The sequence below is a fragment of the Eucalyptus grandis genome, chromosome 3, assembly GCF_016545825.1.
Source record: "Eucalyptus grandis isolate ANBG69807.140 chromosome 3, ASM1654582v1, whole genome shotgun sequence".
In the NCBI taxonomy this organism is placed as follows: Eukaryota; Viridiplantae; Streptophyta; class Magnoliopsida; order Myrtales; family Myrtaceae; genus Eucalyptus; species Eucalyptus grandis.
Window position 1 is genome coordinate 60550067 of NC_052614.1, and position 23634 is coordinate 60573700.

Below are 23634 nucleotides of genomic sequence, written 5' to 3' on the forward strand. Positions count from 1 at the left end.
TTAGTGCTAATTAAACCGCAATTATTCACGCACTCGCATGCGGGTATGGTAGAGTCTGCAACCTTTCGGAAAAAGTTGCAAACCGAATAAGTAATTTTTCCAAAGGTTGTCTTGAAAAGACACAAATAAAATTCGGAATAATAGTTTTTTAAATAGAATTTTGAATTTTCATTTTATATTTCATTTACGCAAAATCCTCAAATTATAAAGGCAACCTTTGAATTAAAAAATAAAATAAAAATAAATAAATAACAATGGATTAGTGCTAATTAAACTACAATTATTCGTACACCGCGCGTGCGGGGTGTGGTGGGAATCTAAGCCCCACCCAATCATTCCTTTAACTACAAAAAAGAAATCCCACATTTTTAAATTGCCCACTTCCTCCCACCTTTTTGGGACCAAAAAAACACTTATTTTGTTTTAACAAACAAAACTCCAACATGACTTCGCCCGTAGCGGCAGTGAAATGTCGGTCATTACATCATCTGTGATGTCTGGCGTTCTCTTTAACTTCGGCTAACCAGAAATCCGGACATGTGATAGACTTTGAAACTTAATTGGAATAGAGATAGCCTGATGTAGTCTCCAAAATAACAAGACACGATTTGGCTTGACTGGACAGCGCAACTTTGTTGGCCTGGTAATCCACAGTGGCAACGAACAAACAGCGGAGTTATCAACGGCCGAAGAATGTTCACGGTAGAATACCTCGCTTGGCACTCCTACAGCCACGACCACCCATCTCAGGCTCAGACGATACGGAGACTCTTGCGGGGTTTCGTAAACGGCAAGCGATGACGAATTTTCATGGCTGCCACTCTCCCTGCTTTCTTTGTGTGTCATCTTTTACTCGTATCTACTGTTTCTCTCCAGATTTGGTTTGGCTTTTGCTTTCCATCCCAGCGAATGTTTAGTTTTGAGCAATAGGCGATGCTGGCAAGTTGGGCGTTTTATACTTGCAACAACCGGACGAACCACAGCAGCGACGCAGAAACAGAGTGGAACAGAGCAGAGCAATACCGTGCTGCCGTGAAGTGAGTCGCTGGCCGAAGACTCAAATCAAGGAAAAACTCCAAACGGGGAGCTGCCAGTCCATCTCTGCAAGGGAAGTTATAGGCGAAACCAGCGCTTCCATGGCAGTCTCTGAGGCGTGGGATGAGCTTCTGGAACTTCAGGAATGGATGAATAAAGGTTTGAACGAGAAGAGCAAGCTCTTGAACGGCGAAAATAGAGGATCCAAAAACAGAGCCTCTTCGCCAGAACACCGGCCATCGCCGCCCCAAATCACCTTCATCCGACAAATGAGCTCTGAACAAAATCGAGCTTCAGTAACGCATCCAGTGGAGAGAGAGAATCGATCAGTCTAAACACTAAATCCCAGATAGATTCCTGTGGAGGAACCGAGAGAGACACAAAGCAAATGGCGTCGTTCTTGTAACTTCGGCCGCGTCAGATAATTTGGCAACCAAAACGGCATCTTTTCGCCCAAAACGGCGTCATTTCGCTTTCACTTTATCCCACGTCACAATCCGTTGCTTCCTGTTGTCCACGTAAGGAGCCACATAGAATTTGTGAGGGTGTTCATTGACGGAACCATGAAGATAGAAGAAAGGAAAAAGGTTAATAAAGGAAGAAGAGCTGCTATAGGGCTTACTAAACAAATCTGATATCTAAGTATTCCAGAACTTAGACCGAGGGCATCTTGAACGAAAATGAATCGATCCATGCACATTTACTTCTTATGCTTCACAATATATTGATCTATGTTTATTGTGCCCAACTGCAAACATATTATGAAAAAATATTGCTGGTTTGTTCTCTGTACACGTTGAGATCGCAAGCATATTGAACGAATTGCTAATATCTTAAATCTTGGGTGCATGCTGCAAGAGCATTGAGCTGCTGCTCTAGTCATCACATACACATTCATTTTGGGTGGACAGTGTTACTGATTGGTTCATCTTCATATCCGTTGAGTTGTTGATGTGATCACCTTGTTGTGTTCGTACCAATGTGTTATGCTACAGATTATGTCTATTCTGTGCATGCTTGCTGGTCATATGTCCTGGTATGTGGAATTGTTCAATTGTGTCATTGATGTGCTGTTCATTCATGCCAAGCAGTTACTGTACAGATTTCCTCTTTCATTTTTTTCTGTCTATTTTGGTGAGCCCCTAGTGTTATGACTGAAGAATTTAGAGTTGTAACAGCGTGTATACGCATTCAATTTGGGTGGGCAGTGTTACTGATTGGTTCATCTTCATATGCAATGAGTTGTTGATGTGGTCACGTTGTGTTTGTACCGATGTATGATGTGCTGTGTTACGGATTATGTCTATTATGTCGTGCTTGCTGTTCATATGTCCTGGTGTTGAGAATTATTTAATTGTGTCATTGATATGCTGTTCGTTCATGCCAAGCGGTTGTTGTCCAGATTTACTCTTTCATTCTGTTCCATTTTGGTGAGCCTCTAGTGTCGAGGCTGAAGAATTTAGAGTTGTAACTGCCCAGTATGAGGAGACCATTGTTCAAATGCTTTTAGGTTTTGTTTGTTTTGTAAAAACTGAATGATATGAAAATCATTTTCCTAAAAATGTTGGTGTCTTTTAAGACATTTATGTAATTTCAAACTAATCTAAAGGAATAAAAAATTTATCGTAGAAAGTAAGTTATTAGCTACATTTCATAAGGGAACTGTTAATTTCACGAAGCTATATCATTGTCTGAAAATTTTTTGCTAAATAAATGTCTTGCGTAGCAAAATTATTTTGTTCAAATGATCAGAAAAGAAAAATATAATATGATTTTTTTCATATCCACTCATCTACCAATAAAGAAATGTCTTGTGGAGCAGAGTAATGCCGTGACTATTTGAGGCCACCGCTGTATGTGAGTATCATAAGGGATAAAGGCGAGATAACCAAGCACCGCCGTGAAGTGAGCTGCCGGCGGAAGGCTCGAAACAAGGAAAAACGCCAAAATAGGGAGTTATCAAGTCCGTCTCTGCAAGGGCAGTTTTAGGCGAAACCCGCGCTTCCATGGCAGTCACTGAGGTGCAGGAGGAGCGTCCAGAAATTCGGGAATGGATGAATAAAGGTTTGAACGAGAACAGCAAGCTCTTGAACGAGGAGCTAACAACAGAACCTCTCAGCCAAACTCGTCAGAGCTGATGCAGCGATCGCGTGAGGTCGAGTTGGAGTTACCAATGTTAGCGACGTTGCTTAGAGATGAATACTATGTTATTCAAAGAGAATGAAATACCTCCATGTGATATGCAGAATTAGAGATTTCCCATCATGGATGTAGGATTCCAGGGGTCCTCTTCTTGGTCGACTTAGTCACGTTAAATCCTTTTCTCCTTTTTCGTGTGTGTGATTAAAAATTAAATATTGTTGATGAACTGATCTTGGGGGCTCATTGCCGCTACATGACGCGCGGTCCGTGATTCGCTTGTTATTATAGCTGTCTTTGAGGCTGAATCTCGTTCGAAGAATCCATTAGCGGTTGCCCAGTCACCCTCGAATGCAGCTCGCAGCAGTGGTCGATAATAGTGACCATCCTCTACTTCTTTTGTTGTTCTGCGAAAATGAAAATTCTTTTGGCATATCATGAACAAAATTTATTTTGTTAGAGTGAAATTGTCCAACAGATATCACCTTACTAAGAACAACTTAGATAAATCCTATTAAATTAACCAAAAAAAAAAAAAAAACAGAGAGAGAGGATCGGCTCCCTTGCAAAACAGTAGGTACTGTGAAGGATTAGTTTCGGAGTTTGACTCCACATCCACAATAACATCTTAGATAAGGAAAATTATTAAAAAAAAATCCTCAAACCTATTACAATCATATCAATTTAGTTGTAAACCTTTTTTGGCCAATTGAGCTCTAAACTTTTTGCATTATACCAATTTAATCCATTTGGTCAATTTTAACTGGAAATTGTTGATATGAACACTTGTCCTATGTGGCACGATCAACATTGACATGGAAATTTTTAAATATTATTTTAATAATTTTTTTGAATTATTTATTTATTTTCCTTTCATTCCTTCTTTTCTTTTGTTTCTCCCCATTGTGTTGGAGCTCGACGGCCATTGGGCGAGGGCTGTGAAGCCCTCACCTACATTTGGGTGAGGCCTTCACAACCGCTAGCCAAGCTAGCCTCACCCATGCTTGGTGAGGCCATGGCCACCTTTGCTCGCTACTGGCTTCGCCTTGGCTGCACCTTGCAATGGTCTGGGTAGGCATAGCTATGGGCGAGGCCACCTTAGCCTGCAACTAGCGAAGCCATAGCAAGGCTAGCTTTGCCTAGTGGTGGTAAAGCTCTGGCAACTCTCATCGGGCACAGTGGAGGAAAAACAAAAGAAAAGAAGGAATGAAAGGAAAATAAAAGAAAAAAATTGATAAAAGATTTGAAAATTTATTAAAAATTATTCGCATCAGCACTAACCGTGCCATACAGAATGTTTGGTATTCATGTTAGCGATTTCTTTGCCAAATGGGCTGAATAGGCATAAATACAAAAGATTTAGAACTCAATTGATTAAAAAAAAAACTTATGATCGAAATGATATAATTGCAATAGGTTTATAATATATTAGATGATTTTCCCTCTTGGATAACATAGTGAAGAAAACCAGAGTTCAAGGCCAATAAGCTTTCTGAAACTTGTATGTCCGTTCAATTTGGGGTGCTAAAAACGTGACAAGTCACTCTAGAATCCAGAATTTTCAACGAACTCAATGTATATAGGCCGAGGGGCTGCACCAGCAGCTAGTTCAGCATCATTGGAATTTGCTGGATTTGCACCTTGTGTGGTTGCCTTGATGATGCGAGATGTTCAGCAGCAGAAGTTTCGTAGAAAGTGTAGAAAATAAATTATTTGGAAAAATATTATTTTAAAAATAATTGTTTGTATTACTTAAAATAATTAATCAATAAATAAATTACGCTATCGACAATAATTTATATCTAAATATTTCATGAATGATGAAAATATTTTTTATTCATTTAAAAATAATTATTTAGAAAAATATTTTTTAATCATTTATTTTTGTCTAAAAAATTGAATTTGAGAAAGGAGTTATGCCACTTTTTCTTTCCAGGAAAAGATAAATCTTTGATGTCGAACAGGCACACGGTTTGCTGTATATATCTCCTATTTTCAAGAACTAATAAAATGAAAGAGAACAAAATTATCACATCTGGCCGGTGCACTTGATGCAGCCAAAGTCAGAAACAGCGAGGAAAACACACAATTCACATGTTGAAAAAACAATGTAAACATGCACATGCCCCTGATATCATTATTAGCCATAAGACGGCTACTTTAAAATCATAATGATTTCTGTCTTTATTTATTTCCAGGGACCATTAATCGCCAGCTCAGTGTGAACAGGATCCACCAGCCGTGGCCACTCGACAGGTAATAAATATTGAAGTCAACATAACAACCACATGTCAAGCCCCAATACGTCCCAATACCTCTTACATACTCTGAAATAATACTTATTCTAGAACCCCTAGAGGAAATTCAAAAGAATTACATAAGTCTGTCCAGCAGGGCCAGATCCCCTCGCACCCCTCTAGTGAGTTCAACCTGGCCCTTTGCTTCCTGAATTAACCTTTTCAGGTTACAAGTTGAGTTGCGCAAAAAAAAAAAAAAAAAAAAAACACTAGGTCACAATAGCATTATGGTATGTTCAAAAGGAATTATGCCGATGTGAACTTTGTTTGACCAACTTCAATTCTCAAAGCAAAACCTATAGGTATACCTAAGTCATATGGATAAGCCTCAAACTATCCCATCTTCAGTTCTCAACGTTACACTTTAGCATCTTCTTGGTTATATACAATCGATCAGAAATGATCAATTGGATCTTGCAATTAAATTCAACGACGATGTATTTTGTACGTTTACTCTCATGTCCATGAAAATCATTTGTGGAATTGGAATTCAGCATTAGGTATCATACATTTATGCAGTTTTCAGTTCAGTACAAAACATCAAAGATTTGACAAATGTTTATCATGGTTAACTGCAATGTACGATGGATCAATCTACGCCTATATTTGCTAGATTATATTGGTCCGAAGAATATGAGCATAGGGAACTTTCCTTTTTCCCCCGTCATTTAAGTTTAGTCGTCCATTTTCTCTGGAGAATCCTTAAAAACTCTTCGCAATAACTATAGCACGTGCCACGAACACTCCACTTCCTAGTCCTTGTTTCTTTATTTTTCTTTTGGTCAAACTTGTTTCTCTAGTCAACCGCTAACATTTTTTCTCTTAGCAAACAGCAAAGATTTACACATTCTAGATGGTCATTAGGGGACACCGATGGCATCGACGCAGCCGAAGTTAGAGCCCCGAGGTCAACATATAAATAATTCACATCTTGAAATAATAATGTTAACATGCACATGCTCCCTGATTCCTTGATGACTACTTAAAATATCAAAATCAATGGGGATAAAACAAAATCGTACTTGGTACGCATTTAAAAGTCTATTTTTTTTCTCATATTTAAAAATCTATTTTAGAACTCTTTTTTTTATGACACGATGAGTTGAATAAGCATAAATTCTAAATAATTTATTAGCTGCCACAAAGATTACTAACAAGTTGAGGTGAACATTTGAATAATAGAATATTGGAATGAACACATTAGAATTAGACTGAGAATGAGATAGATACAATTAATTCACAATTTTAGCGAATTTCCATGGGATTCCCAAATAAGATCTGCCTAGAAAATGGGGAATTAGAGCTGCCAAAATATACCATAAACTCATTTTGTAACTCATATTTAATGGGCCTTGCATAATGGGTAACAACATACTTGGCAACAAAGTGGGTCAAAATTAGTTAACAAAAATACAAAACCTAGTTAAATGGGTTACTTAAATGATCCATACTTGACCTTAGTACATTCCTACTCATGTACTGCCATTGTATTTTTAAAGACATATTGGAGTTCTAACGGCCGTATGGGTGTCCTAGTTGCAGGCGAAATCATTCAATTTGTTCCTGTAATTTCCGTTGCAATTTTTCTTTTGTAGTAAAAGCTCAGAATTGTTTTTTCAATTGTAGACAAAAAAAAGTCGACGTTGTGCAGTGTTATTTGACGAGTAAATATATATAAAATAGGGATATGTTCAGCAGAAATCCTAAAACTTGTCCAGAAAGTGCAATTGAGTCCTAAAACTTACAAAAAGTTCAATCAAGTCCTAAAACTTGTCAAATTGGTTCAATTGAGTCATAAAGTTAACACCGTTAAGAAAGTTAACGGAAATTGCTGACGTGGCGCGACGTGGCGGCGCGTCATATTTTAAATGATTTTTTTATTTTTCAAATGGCTTTTTAAAATTATTTTTATTCAAAATCTTTAAAAATTAGATTAAAAACTAAAAAGGAAAATCTAAATTTATTTAAAAAAGGAAAATCTAAATTTATTTAAAAAAAAAAAAATTGTTCAAAAAAAAAAAAAAAAAAGGGCGGTGGACTTCCGCCACCGCCCATCGCCGGAGGGGCGGCGACCGTCGCCCCACAGGCGGGGTGGCGGCCCTCACCGGGGACCGGCAACCGTCGCCCGCCCCAGGCAAGGCCTCGTCGGCCCTCGCTCGGGGCCGGCGAGGCTCGCCAAATCTCGGCGGGCTCGCCCGGATCGGCGAGGCTCGCCGGCCCCGAGCGAGGGCCGACGAGGCCTCGCCAGGCGGGCGACGGTCGCCGTCCCTCGCCTGGGGCCGAGCGACCGTCGCCCGCCCTGGGCGAGGCCTCGTCGGCCCTCGCTCGGGGCCGGCGAGGCTCGCCAGATCTGGGCCGGGGCGGGCGACGGTCGCCGGCCCTCGCCCTCACCGGCCACCCCCGCCTAGGGTCGACGATCGTCGCTCGGCCCCTCCGGCGATGGGCGGCGGCAGCGGGGAGAAGAGGGCTGCTTTTTTAAAAACAATTTTAAAAATAACTTTTATAACTTTTCTTTTTAATTTTTAGATAAAATGAATAAATTTAATTTTTAGTTTTAATTTTTTAAAAAATGAATAAAAATCATTAAAAAATCCACGTTAAAAATAAAAATAATTAAAATGACACGTCAGCATTTTTAACGGAAAAAAAACTAACGGTATTAACTTTAGAACTCAATTGAACTAACTTGACAAGTTTTAGGACTTGATTGAACTTTTTGTAAGTTTTAGTACTCAATTGTACTTTCTAGACAAGTTTTAGGACTTCTGCTGAACATATCCCTATAAAATATCATAATCTGTCATACATCTGAAAAAAAAAAAAAAAAAATGAGAGCTTGGAATGATTTTCGTTTTCTTTTTTTTTTTATAATTCCGGCTTTAGATGAACGAGATTTAAATTTTGTCTGATAGTGGACACCTGATATCTTTCATATTTCTCACAATTCTGGATCTTTATTTTTCGAAGAATGCTAGAAATAACTTTTTGAAATTTAAACAAAAGATGGTCTCTTAAAATCATGGCAACCGGAATTTCTGGCCGGACAAAAGTCAATATAACTACCACATGACGTGAGGGATGAGAAAAAGACGGCACGAGCCACAGGCCAACAATTCGAACTTCCCAGCAAACAACCCTCGATAAACTGAGTCTCTAAAATAAAAAATTTTTTAGCTAAACAATAAAAAATAAAAACTTCTTTAAAGCCGAGAGCCAACACCAGAATAAATAAATAAATAAATAAGTCACTCTAGAATCTAGAATTTTCAAAAGGAGACCTATCGACCAACCAGTTTGGTCTGCGCATGCAAGCCGAGGGTTGTAAAAGCAGTTCAGCAACACGGGAATTAGCTGCTCACATCACTCGATCTCATTTTTGCATCTCATTTCCCTGAAATCTCACCTTAGGATCAACACAAAGAAGCTAATGTTCAAGGGGAGCAAAAGATTTCACACGTTCAGGTTGATATTCCTTCACCTCTAGATACTCCACAAGTACAAGTCGCTGACGCACGTGCCCAAATGGAACTAGAATCAAACTATCCTCGAATAGTAGAGCTCCTATATGAGGTTAAGGCATAGTAATATGCAATAGAGTTCAAAATCCAGAAGTTGTATACTGCTCTCAGTACTATCTCAAAGTCTCTTCCAGGCAAGGTACATTCTCTTGATGATCAGGTCCAAACTTTGAATCAGCAGGCTTCGTAGAATCTCGCAAAAGTTGAGACTGTTTATCATCAGTACCTGACTAAACTTGAGGAGACCGTGCAAATCTGAAGGATTTCAGACTTGTTCGTGTTCCAAAACAACCTTAATCCTTTTTCGACCCGACCTCTTTTTATGCTTAACTGGTTTAATCTTTTTGTTGATGACAAAAAGGGGGAGAGACTGTGCAGATTGAATCTTATCTTTGACTTGTGTTGTGTTTGACTTTTCTTCTTGTGATTTGCAGACTGTTAATTGATGTGATTTGTGGATGCGGACTATGTGTATTTATTATGTGTGTACTATGTTTCCTGTCTGTCTTTTTCATCAATTATCATGTGCTGCTAAAGTGTTGTTTTGGAGGATAATTTTCATATAATCATTAAATTTGCATAAAAATTTTGTCACCATAAAAGTGGGAGATTGTTGAGAAAACTTTTATCAGATTTTGAAGTTAACAAAACTTTCTTATTCTTGTTCTTATTATGAAGATTACTAGACTTCGTGCTATATTGTGGAATGTTGTCAAAGTCTATTTTACTCAGAAGTCTTTCCATTCTGACGAGATCTAGACTGAAACTAAGTCTAGAATGGAGATATAATCAAACTCAGAATTATTGATCTTTCGATAATGATTCAGTACGAATGTGATTTATTCTTAATATTTGGCTTTTTGGCGAAGAATCTCACTTACCTTTTATAAATATATTGATGGAGTCAATCACGATTTGATGGAATTAATCACGATTTGATGAAATCAATCTTGAAACAAGTTCTTTTTTGGGAAGCATCTACTTATGGAAACCTAAATTTTGATTGTATGTACGACCAAAATTATCGGATTTTCATCTCAATCTTCAAACGGCCGCAAGATTTCTTTAATCAATTTTGTCCAATGGATTGATTGGAAGAAATTTCTCTGAAGAATGCCAACAGTTATAAAGGCGTAGAAGAGTATTTAAGGAGGCCATTTAGTCCATTTGAGTGTATGCGTGAAAATTGAAATTCCAAAGTTTGAGACTTTTCCAATCACTTGTTCTTTATCGACAGTGCTTACAAATTGTATTCAAGAGATCAAAACACAAGAAGAATGATTTAGTGAGAGAAAAAGAAATATTCCATTGAGTGTTCGTACTCAAACCATTGTATTTCTCTGTTGATGTCTTAGTGAATTTTAGCCGGAAGGCTATTAGCGTGGGAGGGTAGAAGTAGGCTTGATCTAAGCCGAATAACTATAAATCTCGTGTTCAATTTTCTTTTCCCTTAACTCTTTTAATTTGTTTGTGGCAATCTTTTTTTGAATTCTGCGAATTTCTAAATCATCTTAATTGAGTCTGAACTTACTTCAGAAGTTTGGCCTCACTTTTAATCAGACTTTGCTTGCAAAAAAAAGAGAAAAACTTATTATGTGTTTATTTGTTTAATTTGTTTTTATACCTATTCACCCCCTTTAGGTGGTAATACTAGTATTTTCAATATCTACATGCTAAAAATAAAAATTGAATATGTGCCATTCTGTAAAAACCAGCTTATATAAAGAAACTGCGACAATGTTAATGCGCTGATTAAAAATTTTATTAACATATGTTGCTTGGAAAGAAGGCAACGGTGAAATAAAAATTGAAGTAGGCGATAAACAAAGGAAGGGCAATGCCGTGATTTTGGCACCTTTGAGTGGGCAATTCCACGAGTTTTCCACTAGCGGGAGTGATCCAGAAACGCTGACAACACATATTAATCGAACGGCTGATATTAAACCACTTGAATCCAACGGCTAAGGAGAAACATGACAAACTTGTGCGCAAAAGCACGGGATTGCAGAAATGGCCCTCTTGCTTCTAAAAAAAAATGGCCCTCGCTCCACCTTTTTTTCTTGGCTTCCACTTATCAAATCAAATTAGCAAATCACCAACTTCTTCGAAATTTTACAAGTACTTAAAAGATTACCAATGTTATAATGAATATATTTCGATTTTCCATTTAAGTCTTAGCAATTTATTTTTATCACGTCTTTGTAAACCTTTGCCAAATGTAACATTTAAAGCTCTTTTATTCATTTTGACCCATACTTTTCAAAAGCTATTTTGTTTGTGTTATTCAAAAAGAAAAAAAGAATATATATATTTTTCCGCCAAAAAGCTAAATATAATCCAACTTATAAAAAGGTCATGCAAAATTTTACATATGATCTAAGTGCCAACATTTATATATTGTCAAAATATCAAGTGTTACGAGCTGGAAAAAGCCAAAACGCATTATCACAATATATAAATTAAGTAAAAAGAGAAAAGTAAAAATCTATGTAGACATGCCCGAAGAGAATTGAGATGGACCCAAGGCAATCCCAACCTAAAATTAAGGTTCGAAGTGGCTAGGTTAGTCGGATTTTCTGCCTCGGAAAAAAAGAAATTGGTCAGCCAATATGTAATATTATTCACATTTTTGTCAAATTTAAAAAAAAAAAATAATTGCACAAGTAAAATTCGGATAATTTGATTTTTCAAATCACTTATTTTCTACGAAATGAACTTACCTAAAGAGTTTGATCATTTTCGGTCCGTCGAATTCGCACCATGTAGTTTTTTCCTTCTATATCTAGGTGTTCTATGGTTAATAATTTTATGTCAATGTGAGCCTTCAAAATTTGAGATAATGTCTATGTGGCATTGGGCATCGTCTCAAGAAAATGTAATTCAAATTATATATATATATATATATATATATATATATATATATATATATATGTATGTATGTATGTTGATACCTAAATTTTATCTATTTATTTATGATTTAATCGCAAAAAAAATTAGGAATTAATGTCTAACCCCTAAATAAAATATAATTTTTATTAAATTGTATCGTATATGGACATTAGGAATATTTGCATTACTGGTATTAACTGTTAGAATTTTTTTGAAAAAAAAAATAAAAAAATTTAATTAATGCAAATTAAAAATAATAATAATGCGATCAGACTTAGCCCGGCCCCTTTTTCTTTTCTTCTCTCCCTAAGGACGGCGAACGACGAGCACGGGCAGCGGGGAAATGTCGCGCGGTGCGACCAGCCTGGCCAAGCTGGCAGCAGCTGGCGACGCTGCTTAAAAGGGGAGAGGTTGGACCGAGAGTGGGGGGGTTCTTCGGCTGAAAAATCCAGAAAGAGAGGGAGAGATCCGACGAGAGAGCCGCGAGTGAGAGCGAGGGAAGAGAGTCGGAGCAGAGACCGCCGGCCGCCGCGCCTGAATCGCTGCCGACTACCCGCCGCCGTGCCTCCTTTCCCACGCCGAAGCTCCGGTGAGCCTCGACCCTATTTTGGCCCTGTTTTCGGGCGTACCGGGCCGGAGCTCGCGGTCGTCCGGCTCACTCGAGCTCCGGCCCCGACCATCCTTTCTCCAGCTACTGTGTGTGTTGTTGTTTGTTTGTCGAGAGTCCCGTCGAGAATCCCGGTCGAAGTTGAGCCGGAAACCTCATGATTCGCGAGCGCCCTTCACCCGTCCGACGAAATGTTTAGGCGAGATCTAGTTTTCATCCTCCCGTTTTTGGCCGAAATCGAGTCTTCCGTGCACGCCGTGATCTATGGGAATGTTCCAGTGGTGTTGGGCGACTTTGGGCGTCGGCCGTGTAGTCGTTCGCCACGTTTCCGTCGTCGCCCTAGTTTGTTCGGTGTTTGGCCGTGGTGTGGCTCTCGGCCGGCGGCGGGGAGGTCGGCCAACGAGTGGCGTTCGACGCTGGGTGGTAGCTCGGCGGTGTCCTGAGCGCCGGCGAGGGCTTGTCTAAGTGGCGTCGGTTCGGGTGAGAGCGCAAGGGGGAGGCGTGCTTCGGAAAGGAGAGAACGGAGAAGAAGAGAAAATAGAAAAATAAAAGAATTAAAAAGAATTAAAAAAAATTAGTTTTTAATTTGAAGCCGGTCATATCCCGGTAGGCGGATCGGGTTTATCGGCCCGAATCCCTTTTCCCAAATATAATAATAATAATAAAAAATTTAATTGAAAAGTTAGATTAAAATATATGGTTACTATTCATTTTTATGTGGGTTTCCATCCACCGTGAGAGAATCGTTGCCGACCATAGTCGACTTCAGTCAACAGTGGGAATAGAGGGAGGAGAGAGTGGCAAGCTCGAAAGAACTCAGATAATTTTTCTATATTTTAATTTTTAATACTATGAAAAATCTAAAATTTATAAATTTGCGTCATATTTAACCTAAATTAATTTTTGTGTAACTAGAGTTATATTTTTCCATGATTGATAGACTTTTCATCGACAAGAACCACATGGTATAAGAGGCTCCTGCAACTTAAGCCGTTGACATCATAGCTTCAACTTTCTAGGAAAGTCAAAAGTCTCTTTACTTTGTTGTTGAAAGACTAACCAGGAGAGCAACCCAATGGCGACGCAACCAAGTGAAGAACAAGGAAATTCGAATCATGCAGAACCAGCAGCAGGTACATGTTCAAATTCCAACCCACAAAGAATATGGTATAATCGATGGGGTCCCAAATATGCTGGAACTTGTATTTTCTCACGGTTCTTTTTATTTTCTTTATCACCAAAGAAAGATAATGCTGACCTTGGCTAGAATAAAGAGGGGAAAAAAAGTATGCGAAGGACTTAGTGCTCACTCTTTCTCCAACAGATATTGAAAATGTTTTAGCAAGCCTTGGATCAGCTTCTTCCCAATCTGGAGGTGCTTCAGGTGCGTTATCCTTCAAAAGAGTTATTTTCAGTGTGAAATTAATATCCGGGCGGATCTTCATGAATTTTTTATTTTTATTTTTCTGGGACACTTCTTAATGTCAGCAAGGATAAAAGTATTAACTGAAGGATCTGAAAAGTTTGCGTCTATTGCAAAAAATTCCGAAGAGGAAGTGGATGAACCCTATTACCGACCATTGTTGCGAGCTGCATTCCGGGGTGATTGGGAATCTGCTACAAGATTTTTCGAACGAGATGCTGCTTCAAAGATGGCCAAAATAACAAGGAGATCAGAGACATTGCTTCACATAGCCGCTTTGAGCGCACATGACCAATTTTTAGAGAACCTGGTTGAGCTCTTGTCTCCGAATCCAGTAGCGCTTGAAATGGTTGATTGTGGTGGCCGCACAGCCCTCCACAATGCTGTCTTGTGTGGAAGGATAAGGATGGTCAAGGCATTAGTTAGAAGTAATCCTACGTTGACGCAACTTGCAGATGAGGAAGGACGTGTTCCTTTGGGAATATCTGCTCTAGAAGCTTCTATGCATAAGGAGATTGCCTGGTTCCTGGCGAAAAGTACAACAGACGATGGGCCAAGTCAACCCTTTAGCAGTCCCTCCGCGATTGATTTCATTTTAGAGCTCACCGACAGTGGTCATCTTGGTAAGATCACCATCGCTCTTTATCTCAATTCCATCTGTTTTTTCCTTCATTCTAAACTTAACTTCTTTTACTGATCAACTTGCTGGTCAATTCGGATAGATATCACCCTTTTTCTAGTTGGGCGGTACCCTCACTTACTTACCATGAAAAGCACAAAGTATTCCGGACGATCTATACTGGGGATGTTGGCATTGAGGGAATCTCACTTTCCCAGTGGAACCAGGCTTAGTGTTTTGGAAGCATTGATATACAAATGTCCGTACTTTCTGCACTTGCATCTCTTCATTACTGATTTCCTTCAAGATGATCATACCTGGCTCATAGCCTACTCTTTTGTTTGTGAACTGAAGGTATACCGGTGAACTTGAGCTACAAACCAACAGATAAAAATTCGGATACGGGTGGGTATGCATTTTTGCTGTTTAGGCATTATCTTCGGATCTGCCATGATTTTGAACTTTTAGTCAATTTTCTTAAATTATTCCCTCCGTACTAGCAAAAGAAACGGGAAATGATTGTTTCTTTGTAGGATATATTATGGTTCCTTGACCTAGTGTTACTTGAATAATGGCCTGAAATCAAACTACTTTATGGACTAGCTAGCCCTTGGGAACCACATATGATTCAACCAAGTGCATAAGTACTGTATAACATAATTGATTTTGGACAATGTAACGGATGGATTACAAGGTCTTCCAATGATTTCATATCCAGTGACCAAGTTTTCTTTTGCAACCTAATTGTAGCGCTTCAATGCCTTTCAAGGTCACTTTGGAATGCCGTCAAAACTGCAGGTACGCTTCCATGTTATAAAGATACCATCTCTATCTTTGTACTTCTCTCTCCTATTAAAAGTCTATGGCTTGTTTGTTTTTGACTTCTTAAATAAGTAGAAAAAAGCTCCTACTTAGTTCTTGGCCATAATTTGGAAAAGAACTTGTGTTAGACCTGTCACATGCATAAAAAAAATCATTACACATTTATTATCAGATGAGTGACATGTATGCCAAAGTTAGTTTTGTAATTCAATTTTTCCTTGTCAACCAACAATGACTATGTGACTTATTCTTTACATCGTCGACGATACTAATAAAAATCTTTCACAAAAGTACTCAAAATCAACCAAAGTTATATATGATTTTCTGTGTTAATATTTTTAAATTTTGAAAGAATTCTGATATCCACCAAATTCTAATGACAAGAATCGCGAAATTGTAAATTGAGGTGAGATTTGATGATAACCTAGGAATTTCTTTCATGTGGCTAAATGATCCAAGCATAAGATATGGTACAAGGTTTACGTAAACATAGGACTTCTTCAATCTTGATTGGTGAAATCTGGTTCACTTCATCATCTCTGTCAAGCATGTAAATCTTTCTGGAAAAATAAGAACAATGGACCTATATACATTCGCTTCCTCCATTACGGGTGAAGTGCCTAAAGCCTAAGTATTATTTTCTTTGACTGCTACTTCGTCTCAATACAACACGAAAGAAAACGTTGAAAGGATGCAGGAATTGGGCACGGGACTAGGGGCAAGCCCCTCGCGTGAATAAGGTTACAATTCCTGAAGGCATGGGCTTATCATTTAATCGCATTAAACACAATAAATTTACACTTTTATTTGGCAACTTTTGGCGTGAAGAATAGGAATAAAAATAGGTAGTAAAAATCAAAATAATTTGTTTGGGAGGGCTTGTAATAGAAGACTATTTCAGTGGGAGCGAATTTCGTAGGTCCCAACAAAATCCCAGATTTTCACCCTAAGTGATATATCCTATACCAACAAGCTGTTTGTTGGATAATAAAAGAGTGGGAGAAGTGTTGAAAATGTCTTAAATTTTTTGCAAATGTCAATTTAGTCCTAAACCTTTTTTTTGTGTTAAATTAATCATAAACATTTTTACTTAGTTCCGGCCAATTTTGATTGAATTTTGCTGATCTGGGCGCCGGTCGCGACGTGGTCCGATTGGTCGACGTGGACAACTTTTAATAATATTTTAATATTTTTGAATTTTTTTATTCTTTTTCTTTTTTCTTCTCTCCTCCTTCCTCCGGCCCGCGAGATCGAGGGCGGGTGGCCTCGCACTAGGCGGTGAGGCTCCCCCTTACCGGATCTAGCGAGGGTTGAGCTTCGCCCATGGTCGACGAGGGCAAGCCTTGCCGGTGCCACCTAGGCCACGAGGGCGGCTTTGCATCGAGGGTCGAGCCTCGCCGAATCGCAGCTTGGGTGGCGCCGGCGAGGCTCGCCTCGCCACCCAGCCCGAGGCTGCCCTCATGGCCACCTGGCGAGGTGGTGACAAGTCGACCTCGCCGGGCTGTCGCCTCGGGCGACCAGGCTGGGAGGTTGGAGGAAGGAGGAGGAGGAGAAGGAAACAAGAAAAAGAAAAAGAAAAAGAAAATACAAAATTCAAAAATATTAAAATATTATTAAAAGTTGTCTACGTCAACGCCGATCAGGTCACGTCAGCCGGTCGGCGTTCAGTTGTCAAAATTGGTCGAAAATGACCGAATTGGCACAAAGTAAAAATGTTTATAACTAAATTGGCACTAAAAAAAGGTTTAGGACTAAATTGGTACAAATGTAAAGGTTTATGACTTTTTAACACTTCTTCCATAAAAGAGTTATCTCCTCTTCTTATAATCCTATATTTCAAATATGTTGGAAGCACTCCAGAAAATAAGACCCCGAATACATTAGGCCAATATGGAAGAATGCGCTCTTAAGAGTACTCGAAAAGGTGGACCATTCGAAGTGTGTGAAAATTAGCCCAAACACCACTTGACCACTGTAAAAAGATCCTATAGTTTCCAAAACTTATTTACAACTTTTGCCCGCTATTTACACTAGTCATCTTCACGCAACTTTTATATGTTCCCAAAATACCCTTTAGCCTTGTCCCTAATTCTTCTATTTGTGTCAAAGAACGAAAAAGGAAACAGAATAGTGTTGTTGCGTATTTTTATCAAATTAAAAATTTTTAGAGAATAGAGTCAAGTTAACTCTACTCACTGTCATTTAGGTGTAACAAGTAAAGTCAAATGTCACCTACAATTGTGCGACTTCATATGGAAGTTTTGATTTTGTTCGAGACAAAAAAAAAATTGCTCTTGTTCATAACAGCACAACGGTTTGCACGGTTAAGATGACTTTTTTTTTTTACTAGCTGCTATGCATATTTAAATAATATTGTATAAACTAATCTTATATACGCAAAGACTACTGTGATTTATTCTAGCTAGACAATGTAATTAGCGCGGTTATTTTCAGAGTTGTTCTATCAGGTTTAACTCTTATAATTATGTTCTCTTAATTATGATTAACATTATAAAACCTCGTTTGAACTTCAAGGAAGATACCGACGAAAAAAAAAAGAACTTCAAGGAAGACACTTCTTCAGTTACCATCCAATCGCTTCTACTTTCTTCACATCCAACTCTTGTTTCATCCAGACTTGATAAAGACTCACTGTTTGCATTTGAGGACTGAATGCCAAAGTAGGAAAAAATATCAAAATAGCTTTCCTAAAAGATTAAAAAACAAAAAAGAATGAGATCGTTCTCCCAATCACCCGCCAACCCAATCTCTAAATGTGGGAAATGATGACAATTAGTAAGCTGTTGTTAGATGCAACTCGGTGTCGAAAAAAAAATTGGGACCCAGAGTTTGAGAACTTTTACTCTTGGTCCAATTACCGGCCCTTCGTTTTGCATTTTCTATTTCCTTTTATTTTTGACATTTTGTAGTTCCTATAATCAAGAGAGTTCACGAGAAGAAGCGGGTACACGTGGAGGCAGTCGAGTTGGGAAAACAAGTTTGCATGGCGATCTCTTGTATGAGCACTACCGAGATCACCGAATTTTTCCAAGATGGGAACTTGCTGTATCAAGCTACACTCAGGGGAATCAGTGAAATCGTGAAGCTGTGTATTCAGTTTTTCCCGGAGCTTATTCGAATTAGGCCCTTTGGTAATAGTTTGCCGTCACATGCAATGCAGTTTCGCCAACCAAGGACTCTTGGACTCTTTCTGAAGTTAAGCTCAACCGCTGAGTTGTCATTAGTCCTAAGGCCTACATTCAACGATTCAGAGGGGATGATGAAATCAGTAGTGTCGTATGGTTTCGATAGTGACGTGACTGGAGCAGCTTTTGAAATGCAAAGAGAACTCCAATGGTTTAAGGTAAGTATCTTTCTCTTCATCAATTTAATAACCATGCATAATGATAATTATCATAGGGACATGCTATTTCCACTCCCATCTTAGCTAAGGCGCTCCTTTCTTTAATTAACTGACCAAAATATCCCTCTCTTCAATGTTATGTTTCTCTCTCTTCAATTTAGTTACACCTTCACTTTTAGACTCACATTAATATATTTCAGAGGACAATTTTAACTACAGCCTAAAATTTTGATCCTCTTGCTCTGAGATTGAATATGTTATCGATATTCATTATTTTCTTCATGGTAGAAGTAGTAAGGTAAAAAGTTCATTTTATTTCCTTTTTTTGCTTACCTTTGTTTCGACATGATCTAGATATAAACATGTGACTTGATCTTTAAGCAATTTCGCATCAAATTTTGTCTAAGTCTTAATCTCCTTTATATGTTCCCTCATCTGTTTTTTTGAAAATTTTCAGCACTTTATCCACTTATCGAAACTCCTCTTTGTGAGTTTTATGCATAGGCTGTGGAAAGCTGGATTATCCCTTCAGTGAGATCCTACTACTACTTTGAGGAAAACAATAAGGGCATCGGGAAAACATTTTGGAAAGCATTTGTGGAAAACCACAAAGAGTTGCTTGAGAAAGGAGGGAAGTGGGTGAAGGACACAGCAAATTCATGTATGCTCGTCTCAACTCTAATTGCCACAATATTGTTTGCTGCTGCTTTCACCGTGCCTGGAGGCAATGACAATAATACCGGAGTGCCATTGTTGTTAGGACAAGATTCTCTCTTGATTTTTGCAATTTCGGATGCATTAGGTTTGTTCTCCTCTGTGACGGCCATCTTGCTATTTCTAGCCATTCTAACTTCGCGGTATGAGGCACAAGACTTTCTGTACTCGTTGCCTAAGAAGATCTTAATGGGCCTTTGTTTTCTCTTCCTCTCCTTGGCTTTCATGCTGGTGACCTTCGCTGCAACTCTCACAATGGTGCTTCATAAGAGACTGGAGTGGATTCTCATTCCCATTATTTTGCTGGCCTCTATCCCTGTGGCTTTATTCATAATACTACAACTTCCCTTGCTATTCCAAATGGTTCAATCCACTTATGGATCTAGCATCTTTCGTCCCGAGGGCATTTGGGATGGAGTCAATTATATTGAACAAGATCAATGATTGATGAATTTGATTTGAGGGTGTATGTCTTCATTATAGTTGGTTGGTTGTAGCGGGGCCAATGCGATATTGAATCTATTTCCTCGAAGTCTTTGAACAATTACTATACATTACGTTTCTCTACCTTGATGTGAAAGCTCTATTTATAAAATGATTTAATCATTTTAAAATTTCAGCCTATAGATACTTCAAAATTGAATTTGCACATACATAAACAATTTTTTTTTTTTTAACATTCAGTACCAAAGTATGCTCAATCTTGGAATATAACTTTTTTAAAATTAGTTTTTCTAGCTTTTGGTTTTATAATTTAGATTCAGAATTTTTTTTCTTTCAGCTTAAACATTCAACCTCTAGGTATTTCAAAAAACCTCTAGGTATTTCAAAAAGTAATCTATTATAAAAAAATTAACTTCAACGTTTATTACCAAAATACAGGCTATCATGTAAGATATCTTTTTTATCATGGAATGAGAGATGAAAGATTATTTATAGAACTTTACCAAAAAAAAAAAAAAAAAGATTATTTATAGAAAAAAATCTATAGATAAGAATTTCAGTGGTAAGAACAATACCAAATGTAGACTTTATTCTTGTGAACTATAAAGTAATTGGAATCATACCAGTTATGATACTTTGTTTGTATCAATTGTGAAGTAGATGGAATAAAACCTACCATAAATCTTCGCCTCAAGCAAACACTATTGACATTTAAAATTTGATTAAATATTTAGATATTAATTACATAAAAAATTAGATAACAATTTGGTCTGGAAAAGCAATCCTCACCGTCAAGGTGATCGAAGATAGCTCTGGCTCCTTGGCGACAATTCGTTGCTTCGATAAGCAATCAGACACATGTCCGATTCCTTAAAAAGCAGCTCCCCCGCATCATCAAGTAAGATGATACCTTAGTACTTGCCAAAAACTTTGGGTCGCGCCCTATATCATTTATTCCAGATAAGTAACTACAGGTACATTATTATTTGTCTTAATATGTATCATATTATATTACCATTTTTGCATAAGACACTTGGTCTCAAACAAGATATTATCTACGACATATGCATAGAAAAATTTAGAAATCAATTCTTCTTTAAATTCAACATTTGCAAGCTCAATTTCAAAGAAAGGCAACAATTGATACCTAAATATTGTATAAATATATAGATATTTATTGAATAGAAAATTGGGGACAAATTTGGCCCCAATAAAAATGATTTTCACATCACCTAGACATTAATATTATTTACATCTACAAAGACTTATTTTTATTTTATTCCCCTTTATTTTACCGTATATATATAAAACTATATTTAAAAAAAAATTGGAGGAAAAGGGGCGAAAAGGCTTTGGGGCTGGGCTCAAGCCCAGCCCCCTTTTATTTCGCCTATCTTCTCCCAGGACCAGGCCCAGCTTCCCCCTCACGGCCCGGCCCGGCCCAGCCTCTCCTTCTTCCTTCCTCCTTCCTTCTCCCTCCCTGCAACTCCCGTGGGCTGCTCTCCCTTCACTCCTTCTCTTCTCCCTTTCTCACGCGACAAGGACAGCGTGCTGCGGAAATGAAGGAGTAGAGCAGGCGGAAGTAATGACTAATGGGACGCCGGTTTGGCCGGGGGAGGCCGGTCGGCGCGCCAAGGATCGGCGGCCGAAGCCTCCGTCGACCGGCCTCCTCGGCCTATAAATAGGACAGCGCGAGCTCAGTAGAAGGGGCAGCCAAATAGACAGAAAAGAAGGGTGGAGGAGAGAGAGCGGAGGGGTTTCTTCGGAGAGATGTCCGAGAAGCCCGAGAGACTGAGCGGAGGGGGTGAAGGTAGAGGGAGAGCACCGAGAGGGCGGAGGTCCGAGAGGAGATCTGAGAGAGAGAGAGCCCTCTCTCGACCAAGCCACGGAGACCCAGGCCGCACGAGACCTCTGCCGTGTTGCAGCCGACGGTCGTTGCTGCCACGACACCGCTGCTCGCTGCTTCGCCGATCTGCCACCGATCCTGCTCCCTGCACCATCGCGACCAAGAAGTCTGGGCCAGCCGTCGTCGCTCGCCGCGGCCGTATCCGTCGGGGTTCGCGGTGGGAGAGCAGAGGAGGCTACGAACCGGGTTGGGCGTGGGTCGTATTCGGGTAGGGTTTCGTTTGTCCGGGCCGGCTGGGTCTGGGTGTGCATGGGCTTGCAAGGTCGTGGGCCTGGCTTTTCTTTAAAGTGAAATTTGGGCCTGATTAGAATTAATTCGAACTGGGCTCTTGATAGAGCCCGATCCGGCCAAACTCAAGCCCGAGATAGGACTCCTCCGTCCGCTTCGTCCAGCCTCTGTGCATATGATGGATGACCTCCGTATCTCTGGGGGAGACTGCTCGAAGTCTATTCTGTTGGATGAAGCTCAGGGGATTATTGATTTTGAAGCTTAAATGTGTTGGGCATAACATATCTAAGTCATAATCCCTAATTTTGTGAATTAATTTTAATCGGGCGAAATTCATGTTAAGTAACTCAATTGATAAAATCGGAAAGTTTAGATTTGAATTGGCATAATAAGTTTAGGATTGACTTGATAATTGCCCCTAAATAACTTATTTCAATATTTCTTCTAAATCAGTAATAATTCATCATAAAAATTAAATTTTAGATATTTGCTAGAATTAGACATCAGCTTAGATTTTTATAGGTTTGCTAATTGACGTCAAAAGCAAATCAGTGCATTGATCTCGCACGAGAGTGTGCCATGTGAACATCATCGTGCGAATTTGACCCACTTTTATATCCACTGATTCAATAGATAGAGATTGAAATGCTAGCATCATTTCCTTGAATTACGTCATCTCACCCCAGAACTTCGTGAGCACCTAAGTCCATTGTAAGCTTTCCAACAAGATATCATTTGGCCGACACCCTTTTTGGTCTCAAATCACATAGCCACCTTTTCATAGCCACCTTTTCAGGGAAAACACATGATCAAATAAATATCCAAGGATCTAAATCAAACAATACCTACACCTAATAATAGTGAGTCGAACTTTCCGGCGGCATTAGAGTTGTAGGAATCCAAATATGGATTTAAAAGATAATTATTTCGAAAGTTTATCATGTAATTGTTAAACAACTAATCAAATGCCACACCTCAACACTTTTAAGGGACAAAAAAAAATTCTTAGATGCCCTCGGTGCATGTGAGCTCATCTCACATGTACCATTGGATGAAGTGGGCCCATGTAGAACCCACCAATCTAACAGTAGCGTGAGCTAGGTTCACATTATCCGGACACATACATTATTAGCTTATTGTACAAATGATCGCAACAAGATTCTAGTGTAATTAGAAAAAATGAAACAAGTCCAAAGCTAGGCTCTAAAACAGAATCTGCATCCATAATTAAGTCATGTATAGACAAGTCCACATCAATGAATTGGTCCACTTGGCCTTGGACAATACTAAATGAACATATTGAAAATGTTGGCATGACGCACCATTACTAAATAATGCTTTGAATGGCATGATGTAAGCTGTCATTATATGAATGCAACACCGAATGTTAGTTTATCCCTCTGTATATAGGATTCAAATTCTGTTGTAATCTCATCTATAATGGGTGGATGATATTACTACATTACTTGACTTGTCGAGTATATTTTTTCTGATAGGAACATTGGCTCTCAAAGAATCAACGAAGCAACATACTTCTATTCATCTACTCAAATTTGATGGAGAAAGGGAGGCCTTTTGCTCCATAGTCCGAACAGAACAACAAGTCATAAAGCACTAATAATCAAATTT

The 23634-nt window shown here is 38.8% G+C and overlaps 1 protein-coding gene across 1 annotated transcript; it reads left to right on the forward strand.

Annotated features, from left to right (window-relative positions):
- Positions 1-13560: 13560 nt before the first annotated feature.
- LOC104440202 (ankyrin repeat-containing protein ITN1) lies at positions 13561-19871 on the forward strand. The gene is made up of 6 exons (XM_039309877.1): positions 13561-13618; positions 13810-13869; positions 13974-14531; positions 14882-14932; positions 18280-18713; positions 19218-19871. The coding sequence occupies exons 1-6, from the start codon at positions 13561-13563 to the stop codon at positions 19869-19871; spliced, it is 1815 nt and encodes a 604-aa protein (XP_039165811.1).
- Positions 19872-23634: the final 3763 nt, after the last annotated feature.

What these genes read in the sequence shown, in the direction of transcription:
- LOC104440202 (XM_039309877.1), top strand. Translation starts at nt 13,561, where the DNA reads ATGGCGACGCAACCAAGTGAAGAACAAGGAAATTCGAATCATGCAGAA. An exon ending in TCATGCAGAACCAGCAGCAG is followed by an intron (nt 13,619 to 13,809) that starts GTACATGTTCAA and finishes TTTCTCCAACAG; the next exon opens with ATATTGAAAATGTTTTAGCA. An exon ending in AGATAAAAATTCGGATACGG is followed by an intron (nt 14,933 to 18,279) that starts GTGGGTATGCAT and finishes GACATTTTGTAG; the next exon opens with TTCCTATAATCAAGAGAGTT.